Source organism: Macaca mulatta, chromosome 14 (assembly GCF_049350105.2).
Source record: "Macaca mulatta isolate MMU2019108-1 chromosome 14, T2T-MMU8v2.0, whole genome shotgun sequence".
In the NCBI taxonomy this organism is placed as follows: Eukaryota; Metazoa; Chordata; class Mammalia; order Primates; family Cercopithecidae; genus Macaca; species Macaca mulatta.
Genome location: NC_133419.1, coordinates 12,217,218 through 12,243,197, shown reverse-complemented (window position 1 = coordinate 12,243,197; position 25,980 = coordinate 12,217,218). Strand labels below are relative to the sequence as shown.

Below are 25,980 nucleotides of genomic sequence, written 5' to 3'. Positions count from 1 at the left end.
TAGCTGGGCGTGGTGGTACATGCTTGTAATCCCAACTACCCGGGAGGCTGAAGCAGAATTGCTTGGACCCAGGAGGCAGAGGCTGCAATCAGCTGAGATCATGCCACTGCACTCCAGCCTGGGCAACAAGAGTGAAACTCTGGTCTCAAAAACAAAACAAAACAAAAACGATTAGCCTGAGGTAGGAAGATGACTTGAGGCTGGGAGGCAGAGATTGCAGTGAACTGAGATGGCAGCACCACTGCACTCCAGCCTGGGTCATAGAGCTAGACCTTGTCTCAAAACAAGTAAGTAAAAATAAAGAGAAAATAATTCAGAATGGAAAGCTGAAGGACAAAAGGGCAAGGGCATTGCCTCATGAATAGGAGGAATTGATACATGTGAAACTTGGTGAGATTACTGACAATCTCACATTTGAACACGGGAGTCATCAGAAGGAGTTTGCCTTCCTCTTCCTTGCTATACTCCACCCTTGTCTTGGTGTTTTCTCGAGGGTCCTGATGTTCCTTCCTCTGCCCAAGGAGCTTATACAAAGGGGAGTCTAGTGATTAAAGAGCACAGAGAGGTGAACAGTAACTTGTAGCAGAGGCACTCAGGAATCCTGCACACACAGAGGAACATCATGGGTTACAAATGAAGTCTTTTGGTCAAAATTAACTTTATTTTTCAACTTCACAGGGATATGATAACAAAATTGGCACACACAAAAAGGATACTGATATTGGGCCTGATTAAAAAAAATGCCTCTGGCCAGGTTGTAAAAAAAATGAACCAAGATAAACATAGAAGTTGGAGTTGTAAAAACGTGAGTTGGAATTCGTTCTGCCATGATCTATTTGACCAGAGGCAGCTTTTCCTCTCTAAGCCTATTTTACGTCTGTCAGTAGATTTGAGATCACTCATTTTACCACTGTAACATTCTGAGCCTTTTGTCACTGTGTGTCCCTTTGTGGCCATGTGAAAGACCACCGTGCTGTAGGCTGAGAAGGCCACAGTGGTTCAGGTGCTTTGAGGACCTGGTCTTGGCTTGATAGAGCCTCACTGGTGTTCGCTCAGATTGGGCAGCCTGGGCCCAAAGCCATTTGGCTAAACAGGCTGGTGACACCACACACAAACTTTAGGCGGCAAATAGGAAGGATCAGCACCTATTTTGGAGTCAGGAAGCCAATGAGGTACAGCTCCTCAATTCTGCTTCTATTTTTTTTTTTTTTTTGAGACAGGGTCTTGTTCTGTCACCCTAGGCTGGAGTGCAGTGGTGATCTCAGCTCACTGCAGGCTTGACCTCCGGGGCCCAAGTGATCCTCCTGCCTGGACCTCCCAAAAGTGTTGGGATTACAGGCATGAGCCACTGCACCCAGCTTGCTTCTAATTTTCCTACCCAGGCTGTTTTAAACCAAGTTATCCAGCTAAGTTAAATGTGCCCAAATGGAAAACATCTAAATCTTCTGCTGCCCATTCTTCCTGTGTCTTTGTGTTGACAAACCTCTAACCTTCCACGTCTTTGTGTTGACAAACCTCTCCATGGGTGGTGCCTCTGACCCTATCCCAGCATGCCTTAGGATGCTCATCTCCTTGCTGTCTGCCATCCCCTCCCAAAACTAAATGTAGGCTCTGTCTTTTCTTCCTAGTTTGAGGTTCTTCTCCCAGTGTCCAAAGTGATCAATACGCCTAGAGTAGATGCTGCTGAAGAGGCAAAGAAGTAATCCCCCCACCTGGAAGCAAAGGCTGTGGGTTGGAGGGGGAAACGGGTATGAGGGCTGATGATAAACCCAGGAAGTAAAGGCTCCTGAGGCATATTCCTATGTTTGCTCTCTGGAGAGATGGGCTAAATTGTTTATCTTTTAAAAACCAGGTGATTAAAAAGTTATATTTTAGTATTACACTGATAGGAATTTAGGATAATCTCTTCTAAAGCCTATTTGGTCTCCAGAAGAGTTAGATACTTGAACAAGAGTGGACAGAGTAAGATACCTAGCTATAGCAACGGCAGTCACAAACTGTTCTGTGGTTTTAATCTTCCTATCTCTGATTTAGAAGTATGAAGTGATCATATTTAATCTTTCTGCTCCTGCTAAAAAATACTAATGCTATAACATCATTTAGGTTATAGAAAGTTTGTGCTTATAGCCCTTACATTCTTTATGACTGAAATGTGTATCTTTCCTCATGACTGATAATTATCTCCCAATTTGGTCACTTATGCTAACTGCTATTTTATTAAACTTGAAATTTTAGGTTGGGAAGCAAAGGGAAACCACCAGGCATCCCCTTTGTTTCTAGGGAGAAAAGACTAACTTGTCCCATCTGCTCATTTGCTTATGAAGCTAAAAGTAAGACTCCCAGTCCTAGGAGTGTTCTGTTCCTGTTGGATGGTTAAGAAGTGAAAAGAAGTGAATTAAAAGATGAAAGGGCTTTTAAATAGCCAGCAACTCTCTACCATCTGTTTTGGTAAGAGCTAGCACCTCTTGTTCTCTTTAGACCCTGGAGGGAATAAAACAAAATCAGTGGTTCCAGGATCCTTCAGAGCCAAAAGACTCCAATACCACAGTCTTGACCTTTGCCCTTCCTGCTTCTGAAACTGGAGAATGGCTTCTACCAGCAGCCTAAGGCAGACGTAGGTCATACCTATCCCTGGGCAGTGAGCTGAGCTCCTAGAGACTGAGTTGTGCTGGACCTCAGAATTCTAAGCATTAATGATTCCTTGCTGTTATAATTCTTGCTCATCAGGTTCAACTGCTTTATCCCTCTGAGGTTTGCAAATGAGGATGGAGAAGGCACTGAGAAGTGGACCAGTGAGCTGAGCTCACCCTTTGTATGAGTGGATTTTTGGTTTTTTTTTTTTTTTGAGATGGAGTCTTGCTGTGTCGCCCAGGCTGGGGTACAATGGCGTGATCTCAGCTCACTGCAACCTCCACCTCCTCGGTTCAAGAGATGATCCTGCCTCAGCCTCCTGGGTAGCTGGGATTACAGGCGTGCGCCACCATACCCGGCTAATTTTTCTCTTTTTAGTAGAGACAGGGTTTCACTACGTCAGGCTGGTCTCGAACTCCTGACCTTGTGATCTGCCTGCCTCGGCCTCCCGAAGTGCTGGGATTACAGGTGTGAGCCGCCATGCCTGGCATGAGTGGAATTTTAGTGTTAAATCTCTTCCTGACTCTGGGTTCAGTAGGTCCCTCCTCTTCTGTTACCCTCCTGGTTCTCTCTGCTCACCAACCACCTGTGTGTGCCAAACTAGAAAAAGGAAATAATTTACACCCCTGCCCCAACAGCTCCTTCCCTCCTTCTGGGGGCTTCTGTGTCCACCAAACTTTGGGTCTTAGAACTGTGGCTAGAAGATAAAAGGGAGGAGTTTGAGTCAGAGCCTTTATGTCCCCAAACCCACCCCCCTCTGAGTATTAAACTACAGTGGCATTGTCCCTCAAACTCCCCTCTGCTTTGGCTCCAGAGTCTTCCTCCTCTTCTTTCAGACTGGACAGGGTGGCTGTTGTTATTGGTGAAGATAGGCATCTAGCCAGAGCTGCCCTGACTCCTTTAGTGAGCTGCAGGAACAAAATGGGGGCAGACAGTGAGGGAGGCAAGCGGAGCTGAACCCACCAGAGATGCAGCAGTGAGGTTAAGGCCTTCTTCCAGCTGGAGGCTTTCCTCCCCTCTACTTTAGAGAAAGCTAGCTTGGGCCATGGTACTGAGGGGAACCCCAGTGAGGGCAAAGGCCTGACCTGGCCACAGGACCAATAAAGAATCCTGCCTTTGCCATGGTGAACTCCATCCCACACGACTGGGAATACCTTCTGTTCACTCCCCACCCTACATGTCATCATTTCCATTGCCCTGCCCTCTTCCCTCCCTACCGGCCATCTTCTTGGGCTCAGATACTCACTGGATGATGTCGGCGAAGGCTGATAGCAGGGGCTTGGACTGGTACTCTATGCCATGCTTGGCACACAAGGACTGCACCAGGGGAGCCACTTTGTGGTAATTGTGTCGAGGCATCATGGGAAAAAGACTTCAGGGAGAACGAACAGCAGGGAGTCAGTGGTTCCTGCTTCTCTGCTTCCACCTGTACCCTACACTTATACCCTCCCCAGGACCCTGCTTCCCCAGGCTCCCTACTCACTGGTGCTCAATCTGGAAGTTGAGGTGTCCACTGAACCAGTCATTGAAGGCAGACTTGTGGACATTGCATGTGGCCTGGAGCTGGAGGAAAAGGTCAGGGGAGAGCATGTTGAGTATCAGATGGAAAGGCCAGCCCAGCATTCTCCAGGTAAAGCTGGGTGAGGCAGGGACGTGAGACTGTCTTGGTCACTCCCTTCACATGGTAACAAGAGCCTCAGGCTAATGAGAAAATGCTGTTTGGGGGACTTTTTGTTTTTGCTATTTTCACCTACCCACCCTTTTCAATAGTTATGTTATGCTCCAGTCTTCTGAGTGACTGTCCCTTACCTGGGTGGAAACCCAGTCCATGTTCCGGTCATGATCAATGTGCATGGGTATATGGTTCATCTGTGTCACCCACACAAACCAGTTGCTTTCCAGGAACCTGTTGAATGTTACACAGACAAAAACAGTATACACAGAGCCCAGAATTCGGATTTCCCCCTCAGATAACTGCTCCAGCCTATCTACTTTCCCAAGCCAACTCCTGAAACACCCACTGTTACCCAAAGCCCCAGCACGGCCCCTAGACCAGACTGGTCACTCCCCAACATTTCTTTCACCAGTCCCTACCCGCCCCCACCAAATACTACCTGACTATGAAGAAAAGGCCCAGGAAGGCTTTCAGTCCCAATAGTGGCACATAAGTGAGGAGTAAGCGGATGTAGAAGGTGATCATCCAGGCCAAGTCCTATAGTGAGGAAAGCAGTGAGCATAACAGTCACGAACAGCTCTTCTCTTCCTGTCACCAGCTCTTTCTTTGTATGGTGCAGCCATTCTCCTGGGTATCCAGACTCAGTCGTCTTCAGCTTCTCAGGGGTCCAATCCTGCAATATCTAGTGCCACTGCTCCTTTCTTCCATTCCCATTGGCACCCCCCAGCTCTTCTTGCTGTCCCCTTCAAAAGTACCAAGGCCTACAAGGTCTCCTTGCCTCTAGCTCTTCCCAGCCAATTTAAATCCTTCAGCATGCTGCCAAATGAATCTTCCAGGACCATGGCTCAGTCCATGCCAGTGCCCTGATGAAATCTCTCATTGCTTTTCTGTACACTGAACCAAGCACCATACTCTTCCCCTGACACTAGTCCTCCACAATATGTCTGGTTGTCAAACTTACCCCTCATTTCCAGCTTTTCTGCTTGAAGTTCATCCCCACTGCCCCACCTCTGCCTGTCAGAAACCCCGCCCAGCCTCAAGGCCAGCTAGAAAAGTGACTTTACAAAGCCAGGTGCAGTCAGGCCCCTTTTGGAGTCCCCAGAACCTATTGCCTGTACCTCTTTTCCGATTTAACAACCACATTCTGCTTCATCAGAAGTTTCCTTGAAAGTAGGTATTATCATTCATCTTGCCCATTCCCAACTCAACCCCCTGGCATTATGTCCAGTACAAGAACCTCTGGAGACACTGGCTGCATGAAATTGCACATTGGGAATCAGGCTGCCTGCTAAGCTCAAATCATTTTGTCCCACTTAGAGAAGGCAAGGATCTGTGTCTGCTTCTATTAGTTTGCTCTAAATTAGGCCTGGAGTCAGCCTCAGTTTCCCCTGGGGAATCCCTATGCCCTACTCTGGGTGCTGGAGACAAGGATGTGGGCTTCTTGGGTCATGGATACTCACCACCCACTTCTTTCGCTGGATAACAAAATAGAAAACATACCACTGGAAGAAGAAAGGCACCAAGGCTGGGGGCCCAACTGGGGAGGAAACCAAGACAAAGAGGAGGCGTGAGCACAAGACGGTCATGAAAGGGCCAGTTGATGCTGGAGAGATGGCCTCTAGCAGGGGACTGCCTCTTCCGATCATCCCTTCTGTCTCCCCTCCAGCTGCTTGAGTGCTCTGCAATCCACTGGAACCAGCAGGCACCGAAGGTGGGCATAAATCCAAGTATGGGGAGGGCAAAAACTCTTAAGAGGATGCCAGGGAAGGTGAGGGGCGTGAGTGGCACTCTTCAGTGACAGGCAGCCTGGGAACTCAGGCCTCACGCATGGGACTTGCTCTGCTCCCACACCTTTATTATTTTTCATTTTTCTTCACTTTCCTATATACACACTTCATGGATCCCACACCTTTAAAAGGGTGCCAATACTCTCTTACTTACCTTGGCCACAGTCCTGTCCCTACAGTCATCTGCCCTTTGTTCCTGGCAGCTCCACCATGCAGGTGAAGGGGCAGAAGCAGGAAAGTGTGTGTGTGTTGGGAAGGACCCTATGGATCCTTCACAGGCTGTGAAGCTCACTTCCTTAGACTAGGGAGATGGGCTTGTGCCACCCCAATCTGAAGCCCTGGAGGTCAGTCGTGGGAAGGGTCTCTCTTGAAAGAAAACTGGGAGTTGAAGAAGTGTTGCATTCTACACGCTGCCTCATTTCCTTTTCTGTAGCCCTTCTCTGTGGCACCTGATGCTACCCATAACTCCTAGTATGACAATGACCACCCATGGCTCCTCCATCTTGATGTGCCATGGATTCTAAAATCATTTCTTCCAGAGGTCTCTGCTCTACCCTTCTGCCCCATCCACCTTTCTCTATTAGTGATAGTTGGTGATAGGCAGTTAGGATGAATTCCTTCAAACTAAAATAAGATCAGTGGACTCCTTCCCTCCCTTCTTTAAAAAATTTGAAAATTTAAAGGTGTTTAAAGCTCATTTTAGGCATTATGGAGCAGAGTTGTTGTTTTAAGAAACAGGATCTCACTCCATTGCCCAGGCTGGAGTGCAGTGGCACAATCAGAGCTTACTGCAGCCTCAAACTCCTGGGCTCAAAGGATGCTCCCACCTCAGTTTCCCTAGTAGGTGGGACAGACTTTTAAAGCTGGGAATATATGGAATCATCAGAAAGATCTTCTCAGTTCTAACAGCAATTCCTGTCTCCTCCAGACCCATCCTTCCAGAACTATCCGTACCTTTGTTCCTCTGGGGGTTGGACTGGGCTCTACCAGGTTACCTTGGCCCATCTTGACAAAGTTTAAGATAAGGTTGAGGGTAAAGCAAAAGGCCTCTCTACACTCCAAACACCCAGCTTCCTAGTGGAAACTGGGGTTGGATGGGAGGAACTAGTTTGCCCCCAACCAAATAACCTTCAGCCAATCATCAGCCTAACTTCACTTCACTCAGTTGAAATGGCAAACTGCTTTCAAGCAGGGAGTAACTGGGGGTGGGGGTGGGGTACTTCCTGTAGCCTCTTTCCTTAAAATACCATAATCTCTTGGAGAGCCACATCCTCCTCATTCCCTCAGCATTCCCTCCTGAGGCAGCTCCCCTGTGTTGGATGGGGACACTCACTTAGGAAGAAGTATTTGTGCTGGTGGTTGTACGGCATGTATTTTTTCTTCTGTTTCCCAAGCTGTGAAGAAAAGCAAACACATGAGCATTCAGAGACCAGTGATTCCTCCCTCTGTGACCTTGACCTTTCCCTGCTTGGAAGTTTAGGCCTCCTCCAGGGCTGACAGTTTGTTGGTGCTATTGGAAAGCTCCAAGAGGCCCAGCCTTACCTGCAGCACATGGAACATGAAGCCCTAGGCTGTAATCTGCAGAGCGTGTCACACCATGGCCTGCAGCTGGATGGCCCATGCTCACATGAGGGATGTGTCCAGCACAGTCTACAGGACCACAGGCCCTCTTGTGTTCATTCTCTTTGTCATAAGGTTTCCAGGCCCCACTACCCTCTCCCCTTTCTCCCATCGTGCTTATTTATTTATTTACTTTTTAGACGGAGTCTCACTGTTGCCCAGGCTCGAGAGCAATGGCACGATCTTGGCTCACCACAACTTCCGCCTCCCTGGGTTCAAGTGATTCTCCTGCCTCAGCCTCCCGAGTAGCTAGGATTACAGGCATTTGCCACCACACCCAGCTAATTTTGTATTTTTAGTAGAGATGGGGTTTCTCCATGTTGTTCAGGCTGGTCTCGAAGTCCTGACCTCAGGTGATCCACCCACCTCGGCCTCCCAAAGTGCTGGGATTACAGGTGTGAGCCACTGTGCCCAGCCGCCATCGTACTTTTTGACATCAGAATGTCCATGGACAACCATATCTGCCCCTATACAGGTTAAGAATTCCCTCTATATCCAGCCTCTAACCCTCCCCATCAAAATCTTTTGGTCTCTTGACTTCAACATGGTCTCTTGACTTCAGGGGATTTTATCAAATCCCCTGAAGGCTAGTTTGGCAAATATTTCTGGAAAAGACACCAAGAACAATTTGGCAATCTGAAGGTTCCAGCAGTTTTCCCCAGTAGGTGGTGGTTATTTTTTATAAGCCGAGCTGCTGAAGAGACGGGCTGGGGCCACCATGTCAACCAGCCAGCCTAGAACCCCTGGTGTGGGCTCACAAACCAGACAGCAAAGTTCTGCTGTCTCACTCCATGACTGTCTGTATCGCACTCCAATTAGTTCAGGTAACCAGACAACCACAAGGGTATAAGAGGAGCATTCAACCCCTGAGCAGAGCTCTAGCTCACCCTTCCATGTGTCCACAGTTCATTTATTGAGAGCTTATTCTGTGCAAGGCACTTCAGCTAGATGAAGCATGCTTTCTACATTAACAGATTCAAGTACTTGAGCACCTACTGTGTGCCAAGCTATGTTTTAGATGCTCAGGATACAGAGGTGAACAATATAGACTTCCCACCCTCTTGGAGCTTATAACCTTAGGGGATGAAGCTAGTGATAAATTTGTAAACAGAGACCGGGTGCAGTGGCTCACACCTGTAATCCCAGCACTTTGGGAGGCTGAGGTGGGTGGACTGCATGAGCCCAGGAGTTCGAGACCAGCCTGGGCAACATGGCAAAACCACATCTCTACTAAAAACACAAAAATTAGCCAGGCTTGGTGGCATACACCTGTAGTCACAGCTAGTCAGGAAGCTGAGGCAGGAGAATCTCTTGAACTTGGGAGGTGGAGGTTGTAGTGAGCTGAGGCCGCACCATTGCACTCCAACCTGGGTGACAGAGCGAGACTCTGTCTCAAAAAAAAAAAAAAAAAATTGGGACTCAAAGTAGCCTTTCTTCACCCCTGCCAGCTATGAGGCTGAGGATGGGCTGCCTGTTAGTGAATGCCTGGGCAATAGGCTGCTTGGTTCCATCCCTTTGGGGATATTGATGCCTGTGCTGACCCCATGACATCCACATCAGTGCCTCTCAAAAATTCCTGGAGGACAAGGAGGGGCAGGGGACACTGACCTAAATAGAACCCTTCTGACCACCAAGGGTCTAAACATAATGGGGCAAGTTATAGGGGTCATAAAGGCATTTGCCATTCAAGGAGGAAGCAATGGATGGGGCTCCTTTCCGTAACAGTTCCACAATAGGAGGCCACCCTGGTGGGGTGGGGCTCTGCCCCACTCATCCCACCAAACAAGGGTGCCCCTCTTTCAATTTTCCCTCAGTTAATGTTGCTGAAGATGGGGTGATTCTCACCACCACATCCAGGTCCTCAGCAAGCCTTGTTTACACTGCCTCCAAAACATATCCCAAATCCACTGGCTTCACCTGCTCCTCCCTGGTCTGGTCTGGACTCGCTCCAGCCTCCTCTCTGAGGTTATATCTGTGATTATATCTACCTTCTATAATTCATCCTCTCCACCTCCAGCCAGAGCAAGCCTTTTAAAGTGCAAAGCAGATTGCTATACCCACCAGAAACCCTCCAGTGACTTCCCATTGCTATTGGAATAAAACCCAAACTTCTTACCACACCATTTCCATGGCTTTCTAAGGCCCTACATGATCTGGCCCCTCCCTAGTTTTCTGGTCTTCTCATTTTCTCATTGCTTACTGTCTCTGAACATCCAGGAGCCTTTGTACTTGACTGTTCTCTCTGTTCCAAATGTTCCTTCCCTGAATTTTTGCAGTGCTGGCCCTTTTCATCATTCAGGTCTCAGTTCAGATGTCAGCACCTGAAGGAGGCCATATCTGGTCATGACTACCTCTCAGTTTCTGTCATATTTTACTTTTTTAAATCTGTAAGTCACCTTGAGCTCTGTTTACAATATTTTTTGGTTTTAATCTTTTTAAAAAATTATTATTTTTTTTACACACAGGGTCACGCTGTTATCCAGGCTGGAGTGCAGTGGCATGATCATACTGCAGCCTTCACCTCCTGGGCTCAAGCGATGCTCCCACCTCAGCCTCCCAAGTAGCTGGGACCACTGGCACGTGCCAGTCGCGTCCCTTCATTCTCTATTTTTTATGTCTGCTGATAGGGATTTCCTGAAAACCCAAGTACCAGGAAGCAGTAAAGGTGGTGGTGTGAGACGGTTCCTCTCCACTTAACCTGCCCGTGTCTTTTTTTAAACCCTCTGTAGTGACAGTAGAAATGCACAAGCCCCATGCTACTGCCCAGCAAATAACCACACTGCCCTTGAAGCAGCCATGGGAGTCAGACGGTGGGCAGGGCTGCTTCATCATCCACACAGTACTGACCGTAATGGTATCGGACATATAACAAGCCCAAGTCCATGCTCATGAGATGGGAAAATAAGAGCATTATGGACAGGTGGGGCATGAGCCTCAAGCTATGAGCTCCTCATGCCAGGCCAGCCAGTGCTGCCAAAGCCCTTTCAAAGTTCTCACGGCGAGATGAGAGCCAGGCTACCTTGGACTCATGCCTAGAACTGAAATGTTTTAACGACAAATTAATTCCTGGCAAGCTGAAACATCATAAAGTGGAGGAGGGGACCTGGAAGAACTCTGCAGCCTAGAGGCTTGGGACAAAGGGCTTTAAATTAACTTTCCAAAGATCTCTGCTGGCCTTTCAGAACCTTCCATTGCCTAATGCTCACTAAAAGTTCACCAGATCTCCACCCCCAGGCATTATTCCTTCAGCGGCTACATTATTTCTGCTCACAATCTCAGATGACAACTCAAACCCAACGCTGACCACCCAGGAAGTCAGGCTGGGGATCAGCAGGGTGAGAAGAAGTACTCAGTGAATGAATGTTCCAGATAACTGGACATCAAAGAAGAGTCAGACAATCCAACCCTAGACAGAGAAGACTGTGACAAGAAGGCTACCTAAGTGTGGGAGAGAAATACATAGTGCAAGGGAAATGCTTGCCTGGGACAAAGTCAAAAAATCACCTCCAGGAGGTGCCATCAGCACCTTCAAGGATAGGCCATCTCATCCTTTGGATGCTTCTGGTCATCCTCTGGATCCTTTGCAAAATGAGGTGCCTTTTATGCAGTAACGGTTTGCTGACTGAACGGTCTAGGGAAGATGGTGATTCCCTTCTGGGCAGCCCCCATTTATTGCCTGTTGCCTTCTAGAACTTCCAAAATCGCAAAAGCCCCAGCTAGCCCAGCTCCAGTGTCTTGCCCACATTGACATTGTGGGCACCTTCCCCAACCCCCCTATGTTGGCTGCCTCCTATTCCCCAAGACCTTTCCACTGATACCTCCACTTACCTCTACAGACAGGATCTTCCCCAAGGCAAAGAAGAAGGGATGCATGTTGATGTCTGGGTCTTTGCCGAAGCAGTTGGGCTTGGCATGGTGCTGGAAGTGCAAGTGGTTCCACCAACTGGCAGGGACCCCCTACAGAAAAGCAGGGACACGAGTATGAAAACCTTCCGCCAAGGCAGCCCTTCATTGCCTGGAGTTTCAGAGAGCCCCTCCCCATCCCACTGACCTTCAGGTGGCCAATCACAAAATGATGTACCAGATGGTTCCACTTTGAGGTGCTGAAGACCGACAGGTGCCCCAAGTCATGCTGCAGCCAGCCAGCCTGGATCTAGGTGAGAAGAGTCAATGCTGAGAGCAGCCCACCAGACCCAGTGTCCCCTTCACTGACCTCTGTGCCTCCTTCAGCCTCTCCCACTTCCTTCATCTGCTAAGGCCTATGATGCACCTCAGGAGTCAGGAAACATGGGGCCTAGTTCTGCCTCTGCCACTGACTCACACGTGAGTTGGAGCAAATCACCATCCCTTCTGTTCTTCAGTTTCGCCAGCTCCAAAGCTCATGACTTTTTTTTTTTTTTTTTTTTGAGACAGTTTTGTTCTTGTTGCCCAGGCCGGAGTGCAGTGGTGCAGTTTCAGATCACTGCAACTTCCACCTCTTGGATTCAAGTAATTCTCCTGCCTCAGCCTCCCAAGTAGCTGGGATTACAGGTGCCCGTCACCATGCCTGGCTAATTTTTTTGTATTTTTAGTAGAGTTGGGGGTTTCACCATGTTCGCCAGACTGGTCTCGAACTCCCAACCTCAGGTAATCTGCCCACCTCGGCCTCCCAAACTGCTGGGATAACAGGCGTGAGCCACCACACCTGGCCTGTTTTGAGAGCGAGTCCCGCTCTGTTGCCCAGGCTGGAGTGCAGTGGTGCCATCTCGGCTCACTGCAACCTCTGCTTCTCAGGTTCAAGCAATTCTCCTGCCTCGGCCTCCCATGTAACTGGGATTACAGGCACCCGCCACCACTCCCAACTACTTGTTGTATTTTAATAGAGATGGGGTTTCACCATGTTGGCCAGGTGGTCTCAAACTCCTCACCGCAAATGATCTGCCCACCTTGGCCTCCCAAGGTACTGGTATTACAGGCGTGAGCCACCGCGCCTTTTTGTATGTTTAGTAGAGGTGGAGTTTCACCATGTTGGCCAGGCTGGTCTTGAACTGGTCTCAAGTGATCCGACCACCTTGGCCTCTGAAAGTGCTGGGATTACAGGCATGAACCACCACGCCCGGCCTGAAGCCCATGACCTATGATGGACTGACATCTGGAATACAGAAAGGACTCAAACATGAGCAGAAGGCTTGCCAAATGGGTCCTGACAGTCAAGAATTAGTGCTCAATCATTATTAACATGTTGGGCAATGTCAGTGGTGGGGAGGGAGCCAGGCTTTGCTAAAAAACCAGAAATTTGGTTCTTGGCACAGGTGGGCTGTGGCAGAGGACAAACCATGTAGAAATAAGGGAACCCTCGGAGAAGCAGCTAAAAAGGCAGTGAGAGAAATGAAGATGCCCATGTGGCTAAAGAGCAGACAGGCCAAGACAGTGGAATGCATGTTCCTGCACTCTCCCGCATACCTTCAGATCTACCCTACTTGGAGGGCAGGAATTCTTGGCCTTCCTCAAACACCAAAGGAGCTTTCCCCAGGGATACTGAGTGCACCTGACAAGCCAAAGGCTCTCACCTGAGCTGCAGTGAGCAGCACGGCACAGAGAAGGAAGGGCAAAAAGGATGTCCCAAAGATCCAAAGGGTGAGCCAGGCTGCACCATCCAGCAGCAAGATGTGCAGCAGGTACAGCAGGAAGAACACATGGTTGGCCTTCATGAGCCCCATCCGCTCCACTGTGGCCCGCAGCTCCCGGAACTCATCAGTCAGCTCTTTCTGCAGAAGAGGAGGAGGAGCTGTTATTCTCATCTGCACCCCAACACTACTGGAGACAAGGGCCCTCTCAGGCTCAAGGACCTCCCACTGAGGTAGCTGTAGGAAGTCCACAGTCCTAGGCAAAGATACCACGACAATGAGGATGACAGAAGGAGGTGCTATGGGATAGTGCCTAAGAGTTCAGAGGACTTAAGTCCTTGCTCTGCCATTTACTAACTGTGTGATCCTTGGCTGTGTTGCTTAACCTCCCTGAGCCTGTTATCTCATCTGTAAATGTGTGAGAGTTATGAGTTTATGCTTGGCGCATAGTAAGTGCTCATACTGATGATGATGATAACGATGGAAGCCATGGTAGTGGCAGCCTTGAGGGAGCCATAGGTTGCAAAGTCATGCTCCCTTGGCCCTGTGACCTCAGGACTATGCAAAAGAAGCAGGGACCTCAAGATTCCCCAGAGCTACTACTGACTATGACTACTATGACTGTGATCCTATCTAGACTGTCCTATCTCCTCTCTGTCCCTCTCAACAACCAAGAGTTGCCACATAGCAAACACAGGGTCTCACATTCTTGGTGGGCTCAAAGCTGGGCTGCTCCGGAGACAGTTCTCCAATCAGAAGAGAGTTCATATACTTCTTCACAAGGCCCTTGTTGCTGTGGAAGGCCACAAAGGGATCCTGCAAGTGCGGGGAGAAGATGAAAAGTGAGGGAGCCAGCCCCCTGGACTCCGGCAGTGTTCACACCAAAGGCCATTCTCCTGCCTGCCGGAAGGCTGTACCCAAGTTGAAGTGAGAGGTGAAGCCAGATGGACTTCCTGGGTCGAGTGGGGACTTGAAGAACTTTTCTGTAGCTAGAGTTTTATAAAATGCACCAATCAGTGCTCTGTAAAAACACACCAATCCACGCTCTGTAGCTAGCTAGAGGTTTAGTAAAATGGACCAATCAGTAGGACATGGGCGGGGACAAATAAGGGAATAAAAGCTGCTCCCACCCCGTTCGCCGCGCCCGCCCCCAGCAGCGGCAACCTGCTGTGGTCCCCTTCCATGCTGTGGAATCTTTGTTCTTTGCTCTTCACAGTAAATCTTGCTGCTGCTCACTCTTTGGGTCTGTGCCACCTGTAAGAGCTGTAACACTGACCACGAAGGTCTGTGGCTTCATTCTTGAAGTCAGCGAGACCACGAACCTACCCGAAGGAACCAACTCCCGACACAGAAGCACAGGCCATCTCCCTTGGCCCAGCTGCCTTTTGAGGGTGCTCATACCCTTCCCAGGTGTCCACAGTTTAAGATCACCCAGCATCTGCTCTAGTTAGAAGGGTGCATCAAGGAATGGGAAGCATTGGCTGAGGGGGACCACCAAGGAACACCTGCCTGGGCTGGCCTTTCTCCTGGGTGTGTCCACAGAGAGTTTTTGCCCAAGAATTTCAGTATAGGTGAGAAACAGGAGGGATGGGTGGGGCTGTATCGGGAGTTGGTTCCTTCAGGTGGGTTCCTCTCACTGACCAAGAATGAAGCCGTGGACCTTTGCGGTGTTACAGCTCTTAAAGGTGGCACAGACCCAAAGAGTGAGCAGCAGCAAAATTTAGTATGAAGAACAAAAGAACAAAGCTTCCACGGTGCTGAAGGGGACCCAGCGGGTTGCCGCAGCTGGCTGGGGTGGCCAGCTTTTATTCTCTTAGTTGCCCCTGCCCATGTCCTGCTGATTGGTCCATTTTACAGAGCACTGATTGGCCCATTTTACAAACCTCTAGCTAGCTACAGAGCGTCGATTGGTGCGATTTTACAGAGCACTGATTGGTGCATTTTACAAACCTCTAGCTAGCTACAGAAAAGTTCTCTAGGTCCCTACTAGACCCAGGAAGTTCAGCTGGTTTCACCTCTCAGGGCTATGAGACTTCCGTCTCTTCTTGCGGGTCTTTTAATAAGTCCCTTTCCTCTCTTAGCTGGAGTTCTCCAAAAACCACAAAGAGAAAGACTGCCCTATGTCCGAACTGGGGCACTTGCATTTCTTCCTTTTCCCTAAGCACTGTGGCCACCTCCTGCCCCAAGGCAGCTAATTTGGGTTGTGCAAGGTAAGGTCCATAGCCGTAAGATTCACGTCCACCGGTCAAGCAGCCCCAGGCCCTGTAAGCGATTCAGCGTGTGGGGCGGAGCCGGCGGCCGGTGGCACCACACATCCGGACCAATCGCCGTCCCCGCCGCGGTATCCCGCGCCCCAAATCACACTGCGGGAAGCCCCAGCGTTGGTGCCTGTTTCGTCTGCGCATGCGCTGGCCCACGCCTGCGCCCTCGGCCGCCGTCAGTGTTCCCGAGTGGTCGCTCTGGTTGAGCCGCGCAAGCTCTGGCCTCGCCTTGTAGGCTGGTCGCGTCAGAGGGTGGGGCGGGTCTTCGCCCCGCAGCGTCTAAGCTCTGCTGCGACGTTATGGGCACCCTGGTGACCCGCGGCACACTCTGGGACGCCAGGGTAGTGGATAGGGACAGTGGAGGGCGTCACGCTGCAGGGCACGAGATCAGAAAGGGATGCAAGAGGAGGGGACGCCATTCTGGCCGCCAAGGGGGAAACGTGGTGAAGCGAACGCCCGGACTTTCGAGTTCCCAGGGCTGAGTCCCCAGCATTCCAACCCAGCAGAGGCGCCGGGGCCTTAGCTCTGAGGGCTGTGGTCTAGAAAGAGAAGCAGCAGACCCGGGGCTGGGGCGCGCGCCGACCCCACAGTGAGACCAAGGGAAGAAGGGACGGGACCCCGCGAAGGGCCTACGGCCCCAGAGCGTAAACAGCGGCCCGCTCCGCGGAATAGCTGAAGACCTCTCTAGCCTGCGGCTCAGTGGCCTCCCCGGCGAATCGAGGACAGCTCTGGGGGTCCTCGCTAAGTGTATGCCATTCCCAATCCCTTATGTGCGCCTGCCGACGCTTGCCCTCCCCGAACAGTACTGTCCCTTTCGCGTCCTCCAGTCTTCACACGACGCAGCGGTCCCCAAGGCAGCGGTCTCCCCAAGCTTCCCGTTTCAGCCCCATCCTCGAGAATGGGCTCCTTTCCTGCTCCCTTTCCGCTCCTGCTGGCGAGTGGAGACCCGCATCTAGGTCCAGACGCGGCTGCGCTGCACCTCCTAGCCATCGAGACAGGATATGACTCCCTCCCCTGGCCACTGACTCCCTCCCTCCCCAGGCGGCCTGCATCCTTGCTCTCCTTCCTCCTAGCCCACCCAGCTCGGGGTCCTGTCCTCGCCCGGAGACCTGAGGCTCGGGGCTGCAGACGGAATGCACGACTGGGCGGCGGGGCCCTTTGTGTGTGCGTGTTGCTGGCCTCCATCCCCACTCCCCAGACTCCACTTCTCAGGGCCTCTCTCCCGCCTTTGCATCCCGCATCCGTAGGACACCCAATCACCGGGCAACAGGTATGTTCAGGCGCCTCCGGGCTTTCCTCCGAATTAGTCGGTGTTTGGCTCGGGGTGCGTAACTCTGTCTCGCCTGCACTCTGCCTCCGGTCCCGCCCTCTCTTGTGCCCCCGCCTGGCTGCGCTCACCGTGGCATCCTGCCCGGCGTAGTGGCTGATGACCCGGGAGCCCCCTGGATGCCGGCGGGTGAACTCGCTGACGTCGTACACCTTACGGTCGATCACTAGCCACCGCTCTTCGCACCCCGAGCGCTGCGCCACCTCGTCCCAGGTGAAGTAGCGCGGGGTAGGTCCCTGAACCGGGGTCTCGGCGGCCACCGGGTCGGGGGCCATAGCTGGCCTGGCGACGCCGGGCGCCGGCTCAGCAGGGGCTGTCAAGCGCGTGCTCGGGGTCCGCGGGCTCCGGGAGTGGGTTTGCTGGCGCGCGCCCAGAGCCAGCCGCTTGCGCGCGGGGTTTTCAGCACCGCGGCGCGGACCTCCGGTCCTCGCAGCGCGCGTTCCCATTGGCCGAGCCTCGTGGCGCGGGGAGCGAGACCCCGCCCCCCGGCGGGTCTTGGGCAACTCACAGCGGGGCGGCCAACACGCGCCCCCTCGCGGGCTCCCTAAAGGCGTCGCCGCCGGATTCCACTTCCTGACGTCAGGCGGGCGTCGCGGCGTTGGCTCCCAGAGGCGCCGCGGTGGGAATCGCGGTTCCCGTGCAGGCCTTCGGTGCGGGGCCTGGCCGGACCGGGTCTGGCGGGACCGCGCTCCAGGAGTGGATGGACGGAGGGTCCAGGGCTGCGGGGTAGCCGCAGGAAGGGTGGTCGGGGCCGGGGCCGAGGCTTTTCTGTGCACGAGGCTGCCCGGGCGGTCGCGGACATCATCTTTAGGCTGTGGATGCCGTCGCCGGGGTCTCCAGACGCTGACCCTCCAGTCATGGAAACTGTTGCCTGCTCGCCACGTCGTCCCGCCAATTGTGCCGCCCGAAGTAGAAGCCTGAGAGCCCTTGAAAGTTGCAGTTATCTTGTGAACAACATATTTAGGGTTTCTTGGGCTTGGTGGTGGTTGGGGGAGGGCTGTTAAATACCCCACAATTTTTATAACCCTGTTGGCCTTTTTTTTAAATATATATTTTGAAAAAAAACACTGAGATCCTTCAGTGATGATCCTAGCATCTCCTGACCCTTAGGTGTTTCACCTGAAAAACCTGGGTCTTCAAGCTGAGGCATTTCTGTTCTAGCCTGGAGGTGCCTGGGAGGCCTGGGAGACATTTTAAGCAAAGAGATTTGGCATTTAGATATCTGAGTTTTAGAAAGAGGAGTGGGAACGCACCCAAAAGTGGGGATGCCAGTTACGAAGCTGTTGCAGTTCTAAAGAGACCCATAGTTTAGGTCTAAAATTTTATTTATTTCAACAAACACTATAAAGCACTTACTGCGTTTTGCAAACCTTAAGTCCATTTAATTCTCCTAACAACCCTATGAGGTAGGAACTATTAACCTCATTTACAGTGAAGAAACTGAGCCGGAGAGAGGTTATTTTGTCACACAGCTTGTAAGTGGAGGGCTGAGATTTGACCCTGGCCTGTGCTCTGAACTCCCAGGCTCTGCCATCTTTCTGATTACACTGGTATTTGGGCACTTGAAAGGGAAAGGAAACATAACTGTCCCAAGCACTGAGCTAGATTCTGAGCCCCTAGGAGTCAGGAGAGGGTGATACAAAACAGACTAGGTGAAATATGGCTAGATTTCTGGTAGAAAAGGATTTCATTCATTCCATCCAAATTCTTCATTTTATAGATAAGAAAACTGAGGTTCGAAATGGGGAAGGGACTTCCCAAGTTCCCATAGGGAAGTTTAGATGTCCTGACTTCCAGGTAAGATGCCAGGCTATTGGACCCTGCTCAAGAATGATGGTCCACACAGCTGCACTTCTGTACAGCCAGTACTCCTTTTTAAAACACCTTGCCCAAAACTTGGCAACGTCTAATGAGAGCTACAAAACATTTTCTATTCTTTGATCAAGCAGTTTCACTCTTGATAAAGTTGGGGAGACTGTGCAAAGTTGCAGAAATAGCCAATTTAATAGCAAAAACTGGAAACAACCCTGAGTTCTGACAATAAGAAAATCACCAAGCTTATTGGGATCTGTTAGCACAATGAAGAATTAAAGAATGATTTTGAATGGCCAGAATGTTAACTATATTGATAGATACAGAATCCTTCCCCGTGAAATAAGCAGAACCCAAAGTAGTATGGGTTCACTGATTACAACTATGTAAGAAATTCAGGGGTATTAAATAACAGAAGAGAGGTCCTTTACATAAACCATTTTCCCTATAGTGATGGTGCAGTGGGATAAAAGGTGTCATACTGCTGGTAGAAGTGTAAGTTGATTAATCTGGAAAAAAATAGTTTTGACAACTTTATATCAAAATTTTAAGTTTTTTTTTGTTTTTGTTTTTGTTTTTTTGAGATGGAGTCTCACTCTGTAGCCCAGGCTGGAGTGCAGTGGCGCGATCTCAGCTCCCTGCAAGCTCCACCTCCCAGGTTCATGCCATTCTCCTGCCTCAGCCTCCCAGGTAGCTGGGACTACAGGCGCCCAACACCCCACCAGGCTAATTTTGTTTTTGTATTTTTAGTAGAGATGGGGTTTCACCATGTTAGCCAGGATGGTCTCAATCTCCTGACCTCATGGTCCGTCCGCCTCAGCCTCCCAAAGTGCTGGGATTACAGGCGTGAGCCACCGTGCCTGGCCTGAATTTAGGAATGTTTTGAATACTGAAGAGATGAAAAAAAATTAGAAAAAAAATATTCCCAATAATTCCATGTTTAGGAATATAGCCTAAAGAAATGTTCTTAGAAAAATATTTATAGATCAGGCAGGGTGCCTCAGGATTGCCTGAGCTCAGGAGTTCAAGACTAGCCTGAACAAAACAAATGAGCCAGGTGTGGCGGTGTGCGCCTGTAGTCACAGCTACTCGGGAGGCTGAGACAGGAGAATTGCTTGAACCTGGGAGGCAGAGGTTGCATTGAGCCGAGATTGTGCCACTGCACTCCAGCCTGGGCGACAGAGCAAGATTCTGTCTCTACAAAAAAAAAAAAAAAAAACTATAAAGAAAAAATATTCATTAAAGCAGTATCTATGATAGCAGGAAATGGAAACACTGTAAATGCCCATCAGTGAAATACTTTGCAGACATTAAAAATAATATCATCTTTCCTTTAATACAGAATCAAGGAAAATTAAATAAAATAATGTGATGTAAGTTTGACTGTAGAGATAACTGTTCATTAAAAAAGACTAGGTTGGGTGCGGTGGCTCACACTTGTAATCCCAGAACTTTGGGAGGCAGAGGCAGGTGGACCACCTGAGGCCAGGAGCTCGACACCCACCTGGCCAACATGGTGAAACCCTGTCTCTACTAAAATATAAAAATTAATGCCTGTAATCCCAGCTACTTGGGAGGTAGAGGCAGGAGAATCGCCTGGGCAACATGGTGAGACCACATCTCAGAAAAAGCCAAAAAACCCGTACCAGTTGTAGGATAATTCCTTGATTAACCCCACCTACCTAGAACCATTCATTAAATGTTTTATTCAGCATTTGTGGGGTGTCTTCTCTTTGTATTCCCAGCAGCTACTTTGGTAAGGTGCTGGGAATCCAAAGTTCAGTACTATATGGGTCATGCCTAGCCATGTCTGTGGGAGGAGAGAGACAAGAGAATCATGGATAATAGGTCAGTATTATAGATGCAAATTAAATGCATCTTGCTCAGGATTTAAACAGCTTATATGACATGAATTTGCATTCATGTTTCTTGGCCATTCATGTTCTTAGGTCAGTGTCATGTATTTTGCCACCTCCCTAACGAGGTTATAATTCAGGATAGGACTGTGGATTCTGTTTATACTACCGATGCATGTTCAGAGCACCTTGGTTTGGAGTTCTAGGTGGAATCCCACATAAATTTGTGGAGTTGGCCAGGCGTGGTAGCTCATGCCTGTAATCCCAGCATTTTGGGAGGCCGAGGAGGGCAGATCACCTGAGGTCAGGAGCTCTAGACCCACCTGGCCAACATGGTGAAACCCTCTCTCTACTAAAATACAAAAATGAGCCAGGCGTGGTGGGGGGTGCCTGTAATCTCAGGTACTTGGGAGGCTGAGGCAGGAGAATTGCTTGAACCCAGGAGGCAGAGGTTGCATTGAACCGAGATTGAGCCACTGCACTCCAGTTTGGGCGACAGAGCCAGATTCTGTCTCAAAATTGAATGAATGAATGAATGAATGAATGAATGAATGAATGAATGAATAAATAAATAATTTGCTGAATTAACTGATGATATCAACCTGAAAAAATACAGGTGAGTAAGCATATAGGCTACTAGGCAAATGTTGTATTGCCCTCTCATCTCCTTATCCACCTACACATGTGGTCATGCAGACTGCAATAAACCCATATCCAGGCCAACTAAAGGAAACGTTTGCCTTGTGGGCCCTGTTGATCCTAAGAGAACTTGCCTTATCCTGGATATGAATCACATGCTTAATTTTAGGTTGCCACTTAAGAATACTACTTGTTCTAGCCAAATTAATCCTCAAGGAAGAGAACGAAATGAGCTTAAGATCCTAATGCCAGGTCAGGCACAGTGACTCGTGCCTATAATCCTAGTGCTTTGGGAAGCTGAGGTGGGAGGATTACTGGAGCCCAGGAGTTGAAGGACCAGCCTAGATAACATAGTGAGACCCCTTCCCCACTGCCCCACCATTTTCTCTCTAAAGAAGAAAAAAAAAAAAGACCTTAATGCCAATTGTAGTGAAGCCATAATTGAATAACCTAACTGCCAGTGGCTGTTGGAATAGCCTGCGTTGTGAATTCAAATTTTGATTCATTTTAACAAAAGATCCTAAACATAATAGTTTTTCCAATAGCCTGTATCCTTTACAAAGTCAACACGCATAGGAGGAGCAATACTGGTTGTGCTCTGCCTCTGCTGCAGCCTCCCCTCAGTCGCAGTCCCTCAGGCCATTAAAGACCAAAACCATTTTTGAAAAATCTGGATTTCTGTGAAATTGGATAACTTATGGGGGTGTAGTGACTACAACACAGTAGGCACACAGTAGGCACTAAAGTTAACCGAACCAGTCTTTGTTTTAAGAAAAGTCATCTATAATAATTCTGCAGATTAATGTCAAGTAATATTACAAATAATTTATGACATACAGTGCTTAAACTAAAGGGAGAATCCCAGTCATACCTCTATTGGAGGCAGAGCGAGAGCTAGAAACAGGACTCTTTCATTTTGCTGCATTCTAAGAATGGAGATTGGGATGGGGTGGAGGTAGGCTCATAGAGGAATTCATGGGATTTCCTTAATGCAGTCTTGCTCTGTCGCCCAGGCTGGAGTGCAGTGGCGCGATCTCAGCTCACTGCAAGCCCCGCCTCCCAGGTTTACGCCATTCTGCCTCAGCCTCCCGAGTAGCTGGGACTACAGCCGCCCGCCACCACGCCCAGCTAGTTTTTTTTGTGTGTTTTTTAGTAGAGACGGGGTTTCACCGTGTTAGCCAGGATGGTCTCGATCTCCTGATCTCGTTATCCGCCCGTCTCGGCCTCCCAAAGTGCTAGGATTACAGGCTTGAGCCACTGCGCCCGGCCTGCTGCCAAATTATTTCACAGGTATTCCTCGAGCACTTAGTATGCATTCCTTAGTTTTACTGCACTTCTTGTCACCAGAACAGGAAAGGAATTGTGTCCTACAGCTCCTTGACCAAGTACCTCTCCACTAATACTGTGCACACTAAAGATGCAGGAACAAAGCACTAGACTCTGGGATATGAAGATCTCAAATTCTATTCTCTGTGCACTTCAGAGTTGGAGAAGGATCCATCACGTTTCAGTAGAATGTACCAAGGAAGGGAGGCAATGTGGTAGAATAGAAAGAATAAGGATTGTAGTTGAGACACCTGCAACCTGGACCTGCTAGTCCACCTACTGCTGTGTAATCTTGGACAATTATGTCCACCTCTATGGGTTTTGGATCCTTTATCTGTAAAGTGAAGAGATTGGCCAGATGCTTTCCAGCACTAGGAATCTGTGCTTTAAATTAAAGTTTTACCTAACATACCATACTTTTTATCAATGTCCACCTGCAGATAACAACCCACCTTATTTTATTTGAGTTTTGAGACAGGGTCTTGCTCTGTCTTGCATTCCAGGCTGGAGTGCAGTGGCACAATCATGGATCACTGAAGTCTCCACCTCTGAGGTTCAAGCGTTCCTCCCACCTCAGCCTCCCAAGTAGCTGGGACTATAGGCATGCACCATTGTATCCAGCTAATTTTTTATTTTTTGTAGAGACAGGGTCTCACTGTGTTGCCCAGGCTGGTCTCAAATTCCTAGGCTCAAGTGATCCTCCCACCTTGGCTTCCCAAAGTGTTGGGATTACAGGCGTGAGCCACCATGCCTGGCCTAACCCAGTTTCTTAGATAGGTTCCCCAGCCTGTCGTTTAAGTCATCTAAATTTGATGCACTTACTAAGTTGATGCCATTTTTGCTGTAGAAAATTATTTATTTAAAAAAATAGTTATGACTTTCACCACATATTAATAAATCATTATCTAGTGAGCTTGGTTAAAGTTTGACCTCACCAATATTGCTAGCTAAGAAAATACATGTATGGCACTTTAACATACCTGGTGTCCTTTAAGCCTCGTTATTAAAATAGATGAGATAGGTTAGAAATCACTATTTCTGCTGGGTGCAGTGGCTCATGCCTGTAATCCCAGCACTTTCGGAGGCTGAGGTGGGCAGATCACCTGAGGTCGGGAGTTCGAGACCAACCTGACCAACATGGAGAAACCCTGTCTCTACTAAAAATACAAAATTAGCCGGGCGTGATGGCGCATGCCATGTAATCCCAGCTACTCGGGAGGCTGAGGCAGAAGTATCGCTTGAACCTGGGAGGCAGAGGCTGCGGTAAGCCAAGATTGCACCACTGCACTCTAGCCTGGGGGACAGAGTGAGACTCCATCTCATGAAAGAGAAAGAAAGAAAGAGAGAGAGAGAGAGAGAGAGGGAGAGAGGGAGGGAAAGAGGGAGGGAGGGAGGAAGGAAGGAAGGAAGGAAGGAATAAAGGGAGGGAGGGAGGAAGGGGAGGAAGGAAAAGAAGTCACTATTTCCTTTTTATCATGAGGAAACGGAAGGTCAGAGACAGAGGTCTAACATCACGTGGTAGGTATGGAAAAGGAATACTGTAGAGGTCTGTGATTGCTTTTGGTTTGTGACTTCCTACAAAAAGGAACAGACCCTGTTTCCCAAAGCCCAGGTCTGCTGCCTGGCTTATGACCTACACCGAATAGAGTAACTCAACCCTCTGATAACAATGACCCAATGATTAGCAGCTGCTGCAGAGCCCATTAAACTGGAATTAATCCTTGGGAGCAGGGAATGGGGGAGAGTTGTTTCTGCTAATGTTGCTTAGCAAATACAGTCATATTTTTTTGTCACATGGAGGAGACCCTTCTGCAGTAAGAATCAGGCCTTGGCTGGGTGCGGTGGCTCACGCCTGTAATCCCAGCACTGTGGGAGGCCAAGGTGGGCAGATCATGAGGTCGAAACCATCCTGGCCAACATGGTGAAACCCTGTCTCTACTAAAAATACAAAAATTATCTGGGCATGGTGCCGTCCACCACGGCCTCCTAAAGTGCTGGGATTATAAGCATAAGCTACTGCTCCCAGCTGAGGTGTTTCAAACATAACATTAAAATAGAATTTTTAATTTTTCACCCCTGTACTCACTCTGTTCCCTCATCTTGGTAAATGGTCCCATTATCTATTTATTTGCTCAACTCAAATGCTAGAATCAGATTTATTTCTCTTATTCCTTCATCTCTACCATCACCCCTGCCCCTGTACCTCCAACTAATGAGGTCTTTATTCTACTTCCAAAGGATATTCTAGGCTGGGCACAGTGGCTCACGCCTGTAATCCCAGCACTCTGGGAGGCAAAGGTGGGCAGATCACCTGAGGTGAGGAGTTCGAGACCAGCCTGGCCAACATGGCGAAACACTATCTGTACTAAAAATATAAAAATTAGCTGGGCATGGTGGCGGGCGCTTGTAATCCCAGCTACGCAGGAGGCTGAGGCAGGAGAATTGCTTGAACACAGGAGATGAAAGTTGCGGTGAGCCGAGACTGCACCATTGCACTCCAGCCTGGGCGACAAGAGCGAAACTCGGTCAGAAGGAAGGAAGGAAGGGAGGGAGGAAGGGAGAGAGGGAGGGAAGAAAGAGAAAGAAAGAAAAGAAAAAGAAAAAGAAAGAAAGACAAAGAAAGGGAAAGAAAGAAAAGAGAAAGAAAGAGAAAGGAAAGGGGAAGGAAGGAAAGAAGGAGAAAAAGGAAAGAAAGAAAAAGAAAGGGAAGAAAGAAAGAAGGAAAGAAAGAAAAGACATTCTAAAAGTATCTGCTTCTCTCAATCTCCATCACTTTTGCCACTGATTGAAGCGACATCTGTCTTTGCCTGGACTGCTACAATAGTCGCCTAACTGGGCTCTGTTTTCCTTCTTTCCCCTTTACAACAGATTCTTTACAAATAAACTAATCTTTTAAAAAATATGTCAGATAATTTCTTTCTCTTGCTCAGAACTTACAGGAGTTCTGAGTGTACTTAAAAATACCTTACCAAGACCTTCAAGATCTCTGGTGATCTGGCCACTGCTTCCCTCTCAAACCACAAACCTCATTTCTATTGGTGCCCCCTCAGGCACTACATACTTTAGCCACACCACCTCTCATTCTATGCTTTGAACATGCCAAATTCACCACTCTCTTGTTCTGCCTTCTTGTAGTACTTTTCCTTCAGATCTTTGTTAGCCTGGCTCCTTAGGGTTCAGTTAGTTTTTGTTTTTGAGACAGAGTCTTACTGTGTTGCCCACGCTGAAATGCAGTGGCACCATCATGGCTCACGGCAGCCTTGACCTCCTGGGCTCAAGTGATCCTCCCACCTCAGCCTCCTGAGTAGCTTGAACTACAGGCATGCACCCCCAGGTCTGGCTAATTTTTTTAGTAGAGATGCAGTCTCGCCATAATGCCCAGATTGGTCTAGAACTTCTGGCCTCAAGCCATCCTCCTGCCTCAGCCTCCCGAAGTGCTG

At 49.1% G+C, this 25,980-nt stretch overlaps 2 protein-coding genes across 6 annotated transcripts in view; one reads left to right on the top strand and one right to left on the bottom strand.

Annotated features, from left to right (window-relative positions):
• Nucleotides 1–641: 641 nt before the first annotated feature.
• Nucleotides 642–17,970, bottom strand: FADS1 (fatty acid desaturase 1). 4 transcript variants are annotated; one of them, XM_077962621.1, is made up of 12 exons: nucleotides 16,979–17,970; nucleotides 14,025–14,135; nucleotides 13,263–13,460; nucleotides 11,765–11,866; nucleotides 11,542–11,670; nucleotides 7,427–7,487; nucleotides 5,767–5,843; nucleotides 4,746–4,843; nucleotides 4,441–4,537; nucleotides 4,115–4,194; nucleotides 3,849–4,003; nucleotides 642–3,584 (listed from the first exon to the last, which is right to left on the bottom strand). In XM_077962621.1, exons 1-11 carry the CDS (start codon nucleotides 17,351–17,353, stop codon nucleotides 3,874–3,876), a joined length of 1,458 nt encoding a protein of 485 aa, XP_077818747.1. In that variant the 5' UTR covers nucleotides 17,354–17,970; the 3' UTR covers nucleotides 642–3,584; nucleotides 3,849–3,873. The 4 variants fall into 4 exon arrangements, 2 of the variants coding, with proteins under 2 accessions (XP_077818747.1, XP_014969476.1); XM_015113990.3 differs by having other exon boundaries at nucleotides 642–3,539; nucleotides 3,878–4,003; XR_013403695.1 differs by having other exon boundaries at nucleotides 2,824–3,584; nucleotides 3,786–4,003.
• Nucleotides 15,743–25,980, top strand: part of FADS2 (fatty acid desaturase 2) — a 109,245-nt gene continuing 99,007 nt past the window's right edge. For both annotated transcript variants that reach the window (XR_013403323.1, XM_077961374.1), the window contains exon 1: nucleotides 15,743–16,850. Coding sequence is in view for 1 of the 2 variants with exons in the window: in XM_077961374.1 (XP_077817500.1) it covers nucleotides 16,479–16,850 (372 nt within the window). In the remaining variant the exon portion in view is untranslated. The remainder of the gene's footprint in view (nucleotides 16,851–25,980) is intronic.